Source organism: Carlito syrichta, unplaced genomic scaffold (assembly GCF_000164805.1).
Source record: "Carlito syrichta isolate Samal-C Ts95f unplaced genomic scaffold, Tarsius_syrichta-2.0.1 Scaffold308316, whole genome shotgun sequence".
Classification (NCBI taxonomy): Eukaryota; Metazoa; Chordata; class Mammalia; order Primates; family Tarsiidae; genus Carlito; species Carlito syrichta.
Window position 1 is genome coordinate 23,198 of NW_007252412.1, and position 15,838 is coordinate 39,035.

The following is a 15,838-nucleotide window of genomic DNA, read 5'->3' on the forward strand; positions in this document are numbered from 1 at the left end:
TGGAAACCAATTTCATATTAAAAGCTTTACCACGTAGTCAGATTGCTGGGAATGTCTTTCAGAAGCCACCACCTCGCCTACCTCCTCCTCCATTTGTTTCCACATTGCTCTTCTTTTTCCAGAATTACTTATGAATAATAAAGGAAGCCGGGACAAGAACAATGACATGTTCCTGGCTTTGCAAGAGTGCCACACATCAAAGGAAGACATTCATCCCAGAAAGCCACAACTTTGTAAGAGATCCACTAGGCAGAAATGAGGTTTGATATTGCTCCTACACAGCAGAGAGAAAATGCCCTTAGACTACTGAAACTGGGAAATCAGTTGCTGCTCCAGAGGCTGACTGCCCAAGGGTATGCACGGGTCTAACGTGGGGCAAAGTAATGATCATGTCCAAGTCTCTGCTTATTCTTGTGGATTTCGTACTTATCTCATAGGTGATTCTGAGAATTAAATACACATGAAATGCTTAGTAAAATGCCTGGCATATATACAATATTAAATGTTAACCCATATTATTGCTAATGATAACAATCTGAGGTTTTTGTTTTTTATTTTGTTTGTTTTTTAATCTTCTCCTAATGTTTATAGTTCTTTTTTTGCGGGGCGGGGGGAGTCTTTTTAAAAAACCAAAACCAATGTTGTCATTACAAATTTTCTGAACTACCCAGATTTCATTCCCAATCAGCCTTCCCTGTTTTTTTCTGGTTCGGTAACCCATTGGCTTAAAACAACAACAACAACAACAACAACAAAAACCCCTCTTCTTCGTGCCCAGTCTACCAGCCTGTGCTTTCAGATGAGCTCCTCACCCCACTTCAGAATCCTAGCCCTGCAGGCGCCAGCCTTCCTTCTTAGGCCCTGCCCTTCCCTCACTGACACCTAGCTTGTCCAATGACACTTCTTAGATCTATTTCAGTCCAGCTCTTTAACCTCAAAGACCTTCTCTTAATGAGCCACTTATTCATTCTCTGCTTCTCTTTAGATGAAAGTGAATCCAGACTGAAGTTAGTAGTCCATGTGCTGTCTCCATTCATACCAAATGGAGGTCAGGCCAGGCCGGCATGCTGCTGGACCAGCGTGCTGCCCAGCACTGTGGCCTTGTTTTTTGCTTTGTTGCTAAGAAAACTATATATATCACTCGGGATGTTGGGACTGTGTAACTGTCACATGGTAATACTGACCTCTAGGGGCTGGCTTTCATTTATATAGAGTCTTTATCTACTCATTGAGTTCCAGGATTGTGATGGCAGCCTCTTGCTTGGCTGTTGCCAAATCAGTTTGTAGCTTTTTCACTTTCTTTCTGGGCTTTAGTTTCTTAAATAAAAAAAAAAAAAGAAAAGTTTCCATCACTAGGGACAGATACATCAAAAGAATAAAAGGAATTAATGATGTCTGAACAAATACTGCCTTTAAACATACAAAATTTTCCGTTTGTCTAGATTGAGTCCTGTTTGAGGTCTATGAAACAGAGTGTAATGTGCTCCTATCAGAGCATTTGACTTTCCAAACTTAAAAGCCTACTTGCTACATTAGCGGTCCCCAATCATTTTGGCATCAGGGACCAGTTTCGTGGAAGACAATTTTTCCATGGATGGGAGGGCAGGAGGGATGATTTCAGGATGATTGAAGTACATTACATATATTGTGCACTTTACTTCTATTCTTATTACACTGTAATATATAATGAAATAATTATATAATTCACCATAATAGAGAATCAGTGGGAGCCATGAGGTTGTTTTCCTGCAACTGATGGCCCCTTCTGGGATGATGGGATACAGTGACACCCGAAGTGTGTTGTTCATGTCCTGTCTACTCCCTAATCTCATTTTGGTTGCTTTCACTGCAGAAAACCCTGCTTCACAAATATAGGATGTAGAGGAGTGAGGGACAGTTGGAAGTCCAAACTTCACCTGTATGCAGTCCACTTGTGTAGTTAATTAATCCTTAATTATACCCCACATCTCTATAATAAAATAAAATTTAATAAAATTTTTAAAAAGATAGGATGCTGGATATGGAAGCAAGCTTTTCAGTGCTTTTGTAGCAATCTCAGAATAGCCTGCCTTGACTTTAATACAGCATGTATGGACATTTGAAGTTGTCGCAAACATACTTTTAAGGCCACCGTCATTTGCAATCTCAAGTAGTTGATCTTCTCTCTAGTATGGACAAAGTCGATTCACCTGGCTTATTCACAAATAGGTCATGGATCCATTCCCTCCAAGTTCAGGGGTCTTTTGTGGTTGGGAAGTAATGCTCAAACTCCTTTGATAGCTGAGATAGGTGATCATGCACAGGTGGGAGAAGGAAGTCTCAAAATCTCTGCTAATGTTTGAAACATGTCAAAAATCCCTCTTCACTTGTCATCCTCATAATTCCAGTCTGGTCTTAAACATAGCCATTTTATCTGCTGACTTGGACACAGTTGTCGTTTTCCTCTGAAGTGACAGATGGAGTTCATTGAGCAGGTTGAATATGTCACACAAGTAAGCAAATTTTGCAAACTATTCTGTATCACTGAAAGGTGATGCCGGTGATGACTTTTTTTCTAAAAGAAATCTATGGAGTGGCTCTTGTAACTCAAAACTTTGGCCAGTGATTTACCTTTAGAAAGTCATCTCACTTCTGTGTATACAAGAAGATGTGTACTCTGGAATGCATCTGCTCACAGAGTTGTATGAACAGATATGAGCTGAGGTCATGGATTTTAAAGACTTTAATATGGTTGATAATTGTAATCATACCCTGCAAAACATTATTAAGTTCAGGTGACTTTTTTTTGACTCGCTAGCATTTCTCTAAGGATGACACAGTGCATATACTAACATTCAGAAGTGACCTCTTTGACCTGAGTAGTGAAACCAGAAAGCTGTCCAGTCATACTAGCCACTCTGTGCATATACTGACACAAAATTACCATTTCCGTTTTCCTGATATGTGATCATTCAAAGATTTGAATAGTTCTGCAGCTATGTTATTGTTTGACAACAAAGGTGCACATAACATGCACATCTTCCTGGAAAATGTATTGCACAAAAACAAGCATTATTGCCTTGTTGTCAACACCAGTAGACTCATCAACCTGGATTGCATACCACGGTCATTAATCCTCTCTAATGACTGTGCCTCAATATCCTATGCTATTTTATCAGTTTGTCTAGTTATGGTGCTAGCCAAAAGAGGAACACATGCCACCTTTTAAACTGCAACCTTTCAAAAGCTCACGACAAATATCCTTAGCAGCAATCAGGATCCACTCTTTACCAACAGTAAAGGGTTTCTTAGCCTTAGCAATGTGGTTAGCCACTAAGAATGATGCTCTCAGTGCAGACACACTGATGAAGTGATGGTCTTCAATAATTGCTTCTGTTCATTGTGTTCTTGTTTTTATTTTTTGTAAAACTCCAAAGGCTTGTCTTTTAACGCACGGGGTACTTGGTCTCTATGTTGTGAAGCAGTTTTGAAGGTTTCATGTGTTTTTTGCATAACCGGTTGCCACATAATATACAAAATGGACTTTGAGAATATGAATTGCCTGTTGCAGTGAACCTGTAATTTAAGTAGGACTCTTGGTACTTTCTTTTAAGTGCAGCTTTATTTTTGTTGGTAGTCTTAGAGTCTTCTACCGTCTCACTGTTGGGTCTTTCCCCCTTTTCAAAGAAGCTCTTCAGTGATATATATATATATATTTTTTTAAACTCAGTTTTGGGTTTACCAAAACTGTGACTGAGACAAGTTTCCAGTGTAGGAAAGAGGCATGCACAGAAGTGGTAAATAAAATAATGAGTGGGCCACATGGGGACTAAAATAAGTGTCAGATTCTACCCTAAAGCCTGCCACCAGATGCAGCTGTACCACTCACTGATAGGATTTTGATATAAGTCTGCAAGCAATTGACTTATTATGGTCTGTGTAGTCAAACCTTACTGCTACTGTTAATCTGTATTTGCAGTCGCTCCCCAGCAACTTCCTAATACTCCCCATCACAACCTCATTTCTACCTCAAATCATCAGGCATTAGATTCTCATAAGGAGCATGCAACCTAGATCCCTCACATGTACAGTTCACAATAGGTTTCGTGCTCCTATGAGAATCTAATGTCACCACTGATCTGATGGAAGGCTGAGCTTGGGCCATATTGGGAACCAACTGATCTGTTGCTCACCTCCTGCTGTGCAGCCTGATTCCTAACAGGCCATGGACAGAGGGGGTATGGTTGGGGAGAGGGAGAGTTGGGGATCCCTGCTCTACATCATAGTATCTTTTAGCCTCTCCAAGCATTTTTTTCTAGATCTAAACCCTGTAGGCTGGTTGCTTACAATAGAGGAAATTAGAGAAAAACCCTAATTGCCAGTTGGCATTTACCACTGAGGTGATAATACCTAAAAGTATCAGTTTTCCCCCCAAATTTGTACATAAACTTGTGTGAAATAGTAAGAGGCTTGATTCTGAGTCATTTTCCCCTCAACACCATAATGGTTTGCCTCCAAATAAACCCTAAAATGTGTAATGCCACCACAAAATACTGACATTCACAGATACTTACTATGGTATGTATATAGGGAAAGTGTCAAGGGTAAGAAGGGATCAAGGGTAAGAGTGATTTTTAAGCAGTAGTGGACAAGAATGGTTTGCTAGAAAAGAATTTGATTTTTGAGAGATAAACCTTCGGGAGAACTACATTAGGACGTTGTTACATAACCAAAGGATTCACCTTGAGGTGCTATGACTGAAAATGTCCTTTTATGAATTTCAAAGTGAATTTGATTTGTCAAAACTGGATTTATCTGGAACTTTGGAGAGGCTATCTATCCTGAAAAGTGCTACATTTACATTTCTGCGTTGCTTTTGTGTAAAGGCCTCTCCACTAAAATGCTCACCTTGCCAAGTCTTTGTGGACTGGTAATTCGGAAGCCCAGAAAACAAGCTAGTGTTTCTCATCAGACATAAATCTTGAGATAGGAAAATAAATGGTTTTTGCTTACTAGGGAAGAGCATAGTCTTCCCTGACCTCTGGAGGGAGTATACTCAGGCAGAAGGGAATCCCTCTCCTTTTTCAGATTAAAATCAATATAATCAATTTATCAACTATGGAATTAAATGGACACAGATCTTCTATTTTAAAGAAAGGTTGTCTTCTAGACCAAAGCAGAAAGATCAGGGCTTCACTAAAGCTTAATTAATGAAATAAACATGGCTAAATGTGTTACTAAAAGAAGAATGGTAATAATGGAAGTTCTTTAAAGGGATTTGCAAGTTAGAATTTGGTAGAGTTCACCCAGCACAGTGCAGGTGAGAGGTACTCTGAGCCACAACACAGGTGCCTGGCCTCCATGGCAGTTCCTGCACAGAGGTAGTTAGTATTTAATACTCATTTTATCATTGTATTCATTATTGTGAAGCATCCCCTGTGTGTCAGGCACTGTGTTGGCCAGCAGTTGAAACACCAGTGCTGAAAAGATCTCCACTTCAAGGCCACTAAAACCTTCTATCAAATTCCCTGTCTCTGAGTTCCTGTTTACTAACAACCTTCATAATTTGGCCTGCCATGTGGATTCATTCAGGGAGAGACTGAGCTGATCAAGAAATATGCTGGGGTACTTGACAGCTGTGTTTCTTGTGATAACTTGTGAAGTTAGCATGCTAATATACACTTCTCTCTCGTGAGTTGGTTTGGGTCAGCTTGTGCATGAGAGCCCTTGCCATCCTGGGCCTGAAGTGATGGCAACTGTGAGGCCCTAGCGTGACCTTTCCTACTTTTATTTTAAAGATGTGAGGTACAATTCAGGATTAGGTGTACAAGTGGTCATCATACAGGTAAAGTTTGGGCCTCCCTCTGGTCCCACTTTGCCTAGTTTAAGATCAGGTACCCTTGTAGATGTTCTGTGGGTCTCCCCCGCCCCCAGCAGTTTCCAGTTATGCTAATCCCTTTCCTACTTTAAGACTGTTCCTTGAAATTTCGAATTTGGCAGGTCTGAGGCAAGTTCTGAGTGTGGATTTATAGCAGGTTCCCAGGTGATATTGTTGCTGCTAGTTTATGGTGCTACATTTTGAGAACCACTGGGTTAAAGCAGTACTTCTCAGTCTGTAACGGCAATAAAAATCACCTGGTGAAAAAAAGATTGTTCCTTGCTCAGATTTTTACACTTTTCTTTTATCACTAAGAACTTTGGAGATATAAAGTGGGAAGAAGTGTACAAAAATGAAAACTGAGAAAATGGAAAGAATGAAGGAAAGTATGGCAAGAGGGATTCACAAGGAAGTGCCAATTAGGCTATCAAAAAATGACTAATAATGATATGCATGTTGCAGTGTTAAGGATTAAGTGTACCGATGCAAGTTGCACTGAAATGGACAAAAAACTAAGACGGGAGACGGGGTAGCAGTGGTTCATGCCTGTAATCCCAGCATTTTGGGAGACTGAAGCAGGAGGATCGCTTGAGCCCAAGAGTTTGAGACCAGTCTAACCAACATAGTGAGACCTCCTCTTTACAAAAAATCAGATAATTAGCTGGGCATTGTGGTACACGCCTGTACTCCTAGCTACCTGAGAGGCTGAGGCAGAAGGATCATCTGAGCCCAGTGAGCCATGATTGTGCTACTGCACCAGTCTGGGTGACAGAGTGAGACCCTGACTCAAAATAAATAAGTTAACAAATTAAATAAAAACTAAGATGGGTTAAGAGAGAAACAAATAGATATGTGATAAATCAAAGATGGCAAAATGTGCACCGTAAAATCTATCTGTTGAATTATTGGTTGTTTACTACAAAATGATGTAAACCTTTCTATATGTTCAGAATTTGTTATTATAAGATATTGAGGGAGAAAGAATTTCAGATTTAGTTTGCTTATATTTCTATTCCCTTAATTCTCAATAGATGGCAATCAGATTCTCAGATCATGTCACAACTATTCATATGCAGATATGTACTTTTTTAGAAACTCTTTTCAAAGTACACATTGATGGTAAATAAAAGAAAAAATAAATTCAGCTTGGTAAGGATTGATGGACCGTCATTGGGAGCTGGCATGGTGTCTGTCACTGAAAAAATTTCTTACCACCGGGCTCAGTGGCTCAGCCTGTAATCCCGCGACTTTGGGAGGCTGAGGTGAATAGATTGCCTGAGCCCGCGGGTTCGAGATCCACCTGGGCAGCGAGACCTCATCTCTACAATAAATCAAAAATCAGCCGGGCGTGGTAGTGCGCGCCTGTAATTCCGGCTACTCGGAAGGCTGAGGAGGAAGGATTGCCGGAGTCCAGCAGGTTGAGGCTGCGGTGGCTGGGAGCAGCCACTGCACTCCAGTCTGGGTGACAGAGTGAGACTCCAACTCAAAAAAAAAAAAAAATTTCTTACCAAGTTACATTTCCATTTTGATTCTGTTTGGAGAATGCAGGAACTCAATGGACAGACACAATGCTACTTGATATCAGTTAATAATTTCAACTTTCTAGTTAAAAATTGAACTGAAAAATATTCAGTTTCCAAACCATTTTTTGTTTTTTTGTTATGGTGATTATATGTTTTGTCTATCTACCTATCTATCTATCTATCTATCTATCTATCTATCTATCTATCTATCTATCTGTAGTAGTAATATATTTACCTTATAATCTGAGATACAAATTGAGGCTATTCAGCTTGGAGAAGACAGTATATGTACAGGGCAGTCATGACAGTTAACTTTAATTATCTAAAAGACTACTCAAGAGGAGAGCAAGCTGAATCAGTGTCATTCTAGAGATATCATTGAGAACATGGGTAAAAAACACGAGGAGGCAGATTTTGGCATGTGAAAGCACTCTCCAACAATCAGAGTTCTATCTAAAACAAGATAGGTTGGGTCTTGGCCAAGACCTCTTGTTCTGGGAACAAGCAAGCAAGGACTGGATGAACATCTTCAGACAGGCCCTTAGTGACCTTGAGGACCTGGTCATTGGAGTTTGGACTTCCCCCAACTCTTTCCACCCCTGGCCTTCTCCAGCTCCCTGAGTAGCACAGCATATGAATGAATGGACACCGAAGATCTTGAAGTCTCTAGGGCTAGTTCAGTTATCAGGGACACTTTAAAGATAATTCTGGTATCATAAATATATTGGATAAGAAGGCCAAGAAGGCCTGTGGGTTCCTTAGAATTCAATGACAGTGTAACTCAAAATGTAAAAATTTTACCAGGGAAAGGGGAGGGGAAAATTAAATTTAAATTAAATACAAGACCTAGATTGATATCCCAAGGTTTCTGTTGAGACTCTGTCTTTTTTTTTTCTTTTTTTCTTTTCTCCAGACAGAACTGCTGTATGCTATTAATTCATAGCTTTAACCAAGCCCTTTGGGCATTTCAAATGATTCAACTTGCCAACATGTTTTTTATTAGTCATAGACATCAAATGATTTCAGCAACAATAATATTTTCCTTTGCTTTTTTGGCATTTACTAGCCAGGCAACTCAAGTGTTGTACTTGAGTTGAATGGCGTCTGTTATGGTCTCCTTAGTAACTAGGAACCTTCCTTGGTGATTACTGAAAGGATAGGAAGGCTTTATAGCTGGGAATAAATTCCTATTACCCTGCTCTTTTCCTACTCCTTCTACAGGGTGGAAAAAGGGAGGAAATCATGTATTTGTGCAATGTTTTGAAAAGGAAATATCTATCCGTATCATATTGCTGAATGGCTTGTATTATACTAAGTCAATAAGAATTAGACATAACCAGGGAACTATTTATAGCATAGTTTTGACACCAAGTTGCCAGCACTGTTTAAAATTTCTGGGCATCTCCACTTTGAATCATAGCCTTGGATTCCAAGGCTGGGCTTTGCCACTTACTGACCATGAGAAACTGGGCCCGGCACATGACATGTCAAAGCCTTAGATCTCATTTCATAGAGGGAATCCAGTGACATAACATAGAAATGACAGTACCCAGTACTATGCTTGCAAGATAGGAGTTATGTCTTTCTGTTTTTATCATTATTCATTGAAATACATAGGAAAAGGTTTCCACTCTTCACTAGAACACTAAGGAATCTTTCCTAAGGATGTTTGTGTCACACTTAACAGAAAATAATATTTGTACTTAATTGAAAGCAAGACTTTTGTCTCCTCTTTCTTTTTTTAAAAATTAGGTTTTCTGCATGGTTGCACTGGTCTCCTCCTCGTTTTGTGTAGGTAGGCAAAACTTAACTTAATGTCCTGAAAACAGACATGCAAATAGCCTTAATCCAATCTGCCTCCAGAGCTGGCCTGATGCCCAGACATGGAATGATATGAGGAGCATGCCAAGGTCTTGTCTCTTCTTCCCCACAGCAGCTCTCTTGGGTCTGCCAGGGAAGGGCTTCTTCCCACTTTGTCTCAAATCTACCCTGTCCATCCCACCACCCTTCAGAGAGCATTCATGACAAAGACAGGGGTTTTGTCTCCAGATGGCCACTGGCAAAATGCTCACTACAAGGATGTATAGGATAATTTGATTTGAATACAGATGATTTAGGTAGGTTTCTACTTGCATTTCTCTTCTAATAGCCCAAGATTAATAATGAAACTTATAATAGTGATAGTAGCATTTGGATACAAGGTGGCTTAAAAATCAATTTCACAGCTGGGCTTGGTGGCTCAGCCTGTAATCCCATGCTTTGGGAGGCTGAGATGAGTGGATTGCCTAAGCCTGCGTGTTCGAGACCCGCCTGGGCAACTTGACGAGACCTCATCTCTACAGTAAATCAAAAAAATTAGCCGGGCGTGGTAGCACGCACCTGTAGTTCCAGCTACTTGGAAAGGCTGAACGGAAGGATCGCCAGAGCCCACAAGTCGAGGCTGCGGTGACAGAGCAGCCACTGTACTCCAGTCTGGGTGACAGAGTGAAACTCCAACTCAAAAAAAAAAAAAAATCAATTTTACATGTTTTATTTAGTTTTATAATTAAAATATACTTAGGAAAATATCCTAAATTTCCAGTGATGTCAAATATGTGTCATGTGTGTCTTTTCCAGTCTATAACAAGCATTTGATTTGGGGAGCCTTTCACCCTGAGTCTACCCCCACCGAAGCATCACAATTTTTAACCTACACTTCCACTATCATCCATGCTACTATCTCCTATGTGGATGAGAAAGCTGAGCTACCGGAGAGTTCAAATGAACTTATCCTGGGTCATACAGTGAGTAAATAGTTAAGTGGACTTGACTAAGGTCTTTTGATTCTATATGCTGATATTTCCTTTCAACAGCAACGTAAGTCTTTACAAATCAATACCACCATTAAATTTTTAAGTTGCTTAAAGGTAACCTAGAAGGACAATATAACAGGCTTGATTATTAAAGAGTAGCTTCGGAGTGTGATGGTGAGGCATTTATTGCATGGAATGCCATGACATCTCTAGAGAACCTAGAAATAAAAAGAAATATTTGATGAACCCAACCAAAGCAATCTGAGCCAGGTGTCTTTCTTTCCCCTTAGTATCTCTCATCAGAGTATCCCGAATTGTTTCTGGCAATTGTGACCATTCCATTGAATCATCTGAATTGACAAAGAATGAATCAGACAAATCTTTCTTACAAAGTGTCTTGAATGAAAAACAATCATATATGAAAAATTTATCTTATTTAATCTTATTTCCATTGATAAGGTCATGGGGAATTAGTTAATACACAAACCCTTAGTACTTATCATAACCTTGACAAAGGATCTGACCCTACATGACTGCTGATACAGCCTTCATGACTAAGAAAATCAGATCTTAGAAATCAGAGCTGACACCTTTTAGTACTTTGTAGTAGCCCTCCCATATGAGTCCCAACTCACCTTATTTTATGTCACAAAATGCTATGGAAATCTATTTTAATTTCTCAACAAACCCAAAAGATTTGGGATGTCTAATCAAAAGAAAAAAATTCCAGTAATTAAACAAACAACCTGACTCATGATAGGGAAAGACTTTGCCTATAGCTAGAGCCAAGTCTCAGTTCTTTCCTTCTGTGGGATAAATAGTTCTTAGGGACAGAAGTGGAGTTTGCCAATAGATGCTCTTCTTTCCAGAATACCTGTGTTTATTTAAAAGAAACTACAAATCTGTACAAGATAAAGAGATAATCTTACACTTGTAACAAACTCTGATGATAAGATAGAACTTTCTAATAATAGAGTTGTTAAAAAAATTGGAATGTTTTGCCCTAATATATAATATGCTTCCCTCCCTTGCATGTGGTATGGAGGCCATTACTCAGAATATTCCAGAGAGAAGCTGACAGTTATCGACCACCTACAATATGCCAGACATGGTTCTGAGAACTTTATATCATTCAATTTTATAGCAACCCAATGAAGTAGGAGTATTAATAATTTCATTTTTAGATGCAAATACTGAGACAGAGTAGCTTCCCCAAAGTGAAACAGGGAGTCACAATTTAAATCCATGCAGTCTGTCTCCAGACTGTGCCTTTCATCACTATGCTATGCATGCCTCGACGTCCTATCCAGTGTCCTACATTGTGAGAGTTTGGATAAGAGAAATCCATTTCTGAAGCAAGTGAGAGCAGTGTTTAATTTCTGACCATGAAGACTTAAAGCCATGGGCTTGATCCCTTATTATGAATTAGAGTCAGAATCATCAAATCTTAGATGACACAGAATGGGATGTACTCTTAGAGGTTAAATTGTCCAGCATTTTGAAGATGTAATTGAAAAAGCAGAGAAAAAATAATTAGCCTAAGTTTACAACTAACAAAGCTATAAGAAACAACTCAGAGTCAGGCTTTTTGACTCCTTGTCTCAGTAACGTCCTGCTAATCCACCGCATTATGCTGTTAACTGAGCCATAAGAACTGAAGAAAAATGGAATGGGTGTGTGATTGAAACCCAGAGTGATATCTAAGATTTTTCAAGTCTAAGGTTCCAGTATCTCAAGTAGCAGGACTCTAGGCAGGCAGCCTTGTCTTAAAGACTTCTTTACACAGAGAACCAGGAGGAACTGGACTCAGATCTCTCTGTATAGTACATATAGATCAGCAGAAAGGTCTAGGAAATTGCTAGAAAGGTCTAGGCAACTGAGCTCTTGCTAACTTGAAAGAAATAAGTCAGATCAATGTCTTTTGGCAAACTTGCTCTTATAGATCATTATACTATATGTCATATTTTAATGTAAAAACAAAAAACATTTCTGATATTAAGGGGATTCTGCTTGCATGTTCTTTGTGTAATGTTGCCTCATCTTTCTTACTCAATATGCATTAATCAGACTAATAATCAGGATTTTTGAGAAAGAAAGAGCCTATAATACAATAAATAATTTTTTGTAATTCTGGCTAAACAGCAAAGGACAAAACTGGGTGCTCAAGCAGGTCATGCAAAGAGAGAAATGCTAATTAAAACCACAATGAGATATCATCTCACATCAGTCAGAATGGCTATTATTAGAAAGTAAAAGAACAACAGATGTTGGCATGTTTGCAAAGAAAAGGGACCACTCATTCGCTGTTGGTGGAATTGTAAAGTAGTTCAACTGCTATGGAGAACAGTATGAACATTTCTCAAAGAAAAATCACTTTGAAATGATTTTTTTATTTTGAAAAATCAAAAACGATTTGACCCAGCAATCCCACTACTAAGGATCTACCCAAAGGAAAATAAATCAATATATTAAAAAGAGACCTGTACTCATATGTTTAATGTAATGCTATTCACAATAGCAAAATCAAGAAACCAACCTAAGTGCCCACCAAGAAATAATTGACTGGATAAAGAACACACACACACACACACACACACACACACACACACACACACACCCTCACCATAGAATACTACACAGTCATAAAAAAGAAAAAGAATAAAATCATATCTTTTGCAGCAACATGGATGGAGCTAGAGATTATTATCCTAAGTGAACTGACTCAGAAACTGAAAACCAAACACCACATGTTCTCACTCACGTATGGGAGCCAAATAGTCGCTAAAAATGGAAATAGACACTGGGGACACTCAAAATGGGAAAGGTGGGAGGAATTAGGGTTTAGAAATTACATATTGATTACAGTGTTTGCTATCTGAGGAATGGACCAACTGAGACCCAATCCCTACCACTACATAATATGTCTATGAAATGAGCAAGCATATGCATCCCCTAAATATAAAATAAAAATGGGGAAAAATTCACATTTTTTAAAAAAGAAAATGTAATTAGTGCCTGTGAAAGCCAGATCTTCTTCTTGGTCTTACGATCTCAAGTCACACCCTGAAAACAGAGAGAGAAGTACATTGTCACACCTAGCAGGGCCCGTGAGAAGCTGCTTTCCAGTCCAATTCCCCTTGGGGACAGAGAGTGCCTAAAAGGCCAAAGCTGTATATGAAGCAATTTCAGTTTCTCAGCCCCGCCTCTACAGGTGTTGGTATCTTTGGCATCAGCTTTAAGAAGTGACATGGATGGAAGAGCACAGAAACCAGAGAGGGTAGAATTTTTAAGTGGTGAAAAAAATTTCCCACACCTGCTTAGCAAAAGTGCTGCTAAGTTCCTCTAACATGATTACAAAATAATGAAGAGTTTTTCTCTGTAATAACTTTACAATTGGGCAGATACTTGTTTCTTTCTCTGCTCCCCTTGAACTTCATTTAGGCTGCCTTCTGGAAGAAAATTAGCAGCTATTGGCCATCTGTGACTTATCTTGAATCATAAAGCAAAGGCATGTGTTCAAAGACTGGAAAAATTGAGATTTTAAAGCACCAATGTGCCTAAGTCACCTTTAGGGGTTCTGGTGGAGTAAAAATAATCGAATTAACCTTCCCAATAAAGTAAGGATAAATAATTATTTCCCATTCATGCATCTCACTCTGCCCTAAAAACAGTAAAATTACATGGGATACAAACTCAGTAGGTGTAAGAGCTGGCCTTAAAATAACTTTACAAATGATAAAGAAATACAAGTAGAGAAAAAGAAAATTATCATAAGAGGAAAAATGATGTTCCCGCAGCATTAAATAGCTATGTCCACTGTACAAGAGAAATTAGAGAAAGCAGTAAAGTGAGAAGCTTTCTGCAATACATATTATCTTCCCAAAAGACACAATGTTTACAAATCTTTAGTTTTCTTATGACAGAGTTGAACCAGTTTTACAGCAGAAATGTCTAGGTCTAAAATGAAATAAACCTGATCTCATATAAATATGTGATTCCTGTGTTAAAAATAAGAGGGTGTGTGGGTGAAGTTTTTGAAAATTGCCAAGTGGCATAATGTTTGTTAATAGTGTTACTAATATTATTTAGAATCTTCATTCATTATAAGTAGAACTTCTGAGACAATAAATGTTTCTTGGCAATGAATCACCCAAGCATGTGGTTTTACAGTAATATCTGTAAGTTGAATATTTTATAGTTGTGACTAAATGAGTAATGGTCAATTTTTAAATTTTTCAATTGATTTAATTTAGTATACGCCTGGAACTAAAAATAGTGTAATAGAAACAAGAATCTCAAATTTTCACTTAAAAAATTAAAAATTTCTCATCACACGCATGCAAAGCAACATTTGACAATTAATTTGACTAAGAACTTTTAGATGCATATGGAGAAATTACCAGAAATTAAAGCATCAAACCTGGCTCCTACCTTAAAATATGTTTTTCATTTTTGACTCTTTTACTTGAAAGAGAATATTCACTGAATATCAAACTAACTGGACAATATAAGTAGTTAGAATAAATGGATGAAGTAGATGTTTTCTTCCTTGGGGAAATCACAACCACTTAGTATTATTAAGCCACAGGCCAAATACAGTTTGAATATGCTGAGACCAAGTACTCTCATCTTGAACCTCAGTGTTCAACAGTTGTTATTATTGCTATCCTGAAAGTTCTCTTTTCTTGGTTTGTCTCTTCTCAATTCCTTCTCAGCTATTGACTGTAATAAAGGGGGAAAAAATCATTAAAAAAAAAAAAAGAAGAACCTCAGAGGGGACAGCAAATGCCACTAAAACACTCTTCTGTCCTTTAGTTAGAAAAACCAAGTTCCTCAGAGTGCTATAGGCACAAAGCAAAGAAGATAGTTGCTTTTCAACTAAATTAAAACATACAGTCTTGAGAACTATTTATATAACCCAATGATCAAAGCTGAACTACCTTCAAGTTAATTTGCCCAAAAGCTATGAGACAAGGTCACTTTGTGGTTCTTACTGCAAACATATTTTATAGTCTCTCCCCACTCTATTCACATTTATACTACTTTATGAATGTGTACTGAAGACATTTTATCTAGTAGGGGTGACATTGTAGTCTGTGTCCATTTGTGACAAGGAAAGAATGTTTCCAATATTGAAACATCATCCTCAAACTTTGGAGTCTGACAATCATTAGCTTCATGTCTTCAGCTTTCCTGCATCTCCTCCTTGACCACTGGGACCTATACCCTAAACTTTTAGAGGTGATGGAAGAAATAACCTGAAAACATCTTTATATAAGATGTCAACTCTTCTCTGTGGGAAGAGAGTTTAGCACTTAGGGAAATGGAATGAATATTACACAGAATTTCCAAACTAAATCTGGTTTAATTTCTTGTACTCAACATTCTAGCTGTGACTTTAGTTATCTTTTTTTTTTTGTCTAATCCTTCTCTACTATTTAGAGAAGATTTTTGTTCATGTCATGAATCCACATAGGTGAGGAAATAAGAATATTTTGAGTTATATAGTTATTTTTAATAATCCTTAGAACAAAAGTGTAATTTCAGAATCTGCTGTTGCATGTGAATTGGGTTATATGTATGCAAAGCAAAGTTACCAAGGCATACGCAATAAAGGGAGCACTTGATATTGTGAATAGCATGTAAAGAGTCAGAGGGGGAAGGGA

General features: G+C 38.3%; 1 protein-coding gene across 1 annotated transcript in view; it reads right to left on the reverse strand.

The window, feature by feature from the left end:
* Positions 1-1,184: 1,184 nt before the first annotated feature.
* The window catches only part of CCDC192 (coiled-coil domain containing 192), a gene marked incomplete at its 3' end in the record, with an annotated part of 177,818 nt that continues 163,164 nt past the window's right edge, over positions 1,185-15,838 (reverse strand). The window contains 1 exon segment of the mRNA XM_021716216.1: positions 1,185-1,317. Within this exon segment, the coding sequence (XP_021571891.1) occupies positions 1,185-1,317 (133 nt within the window).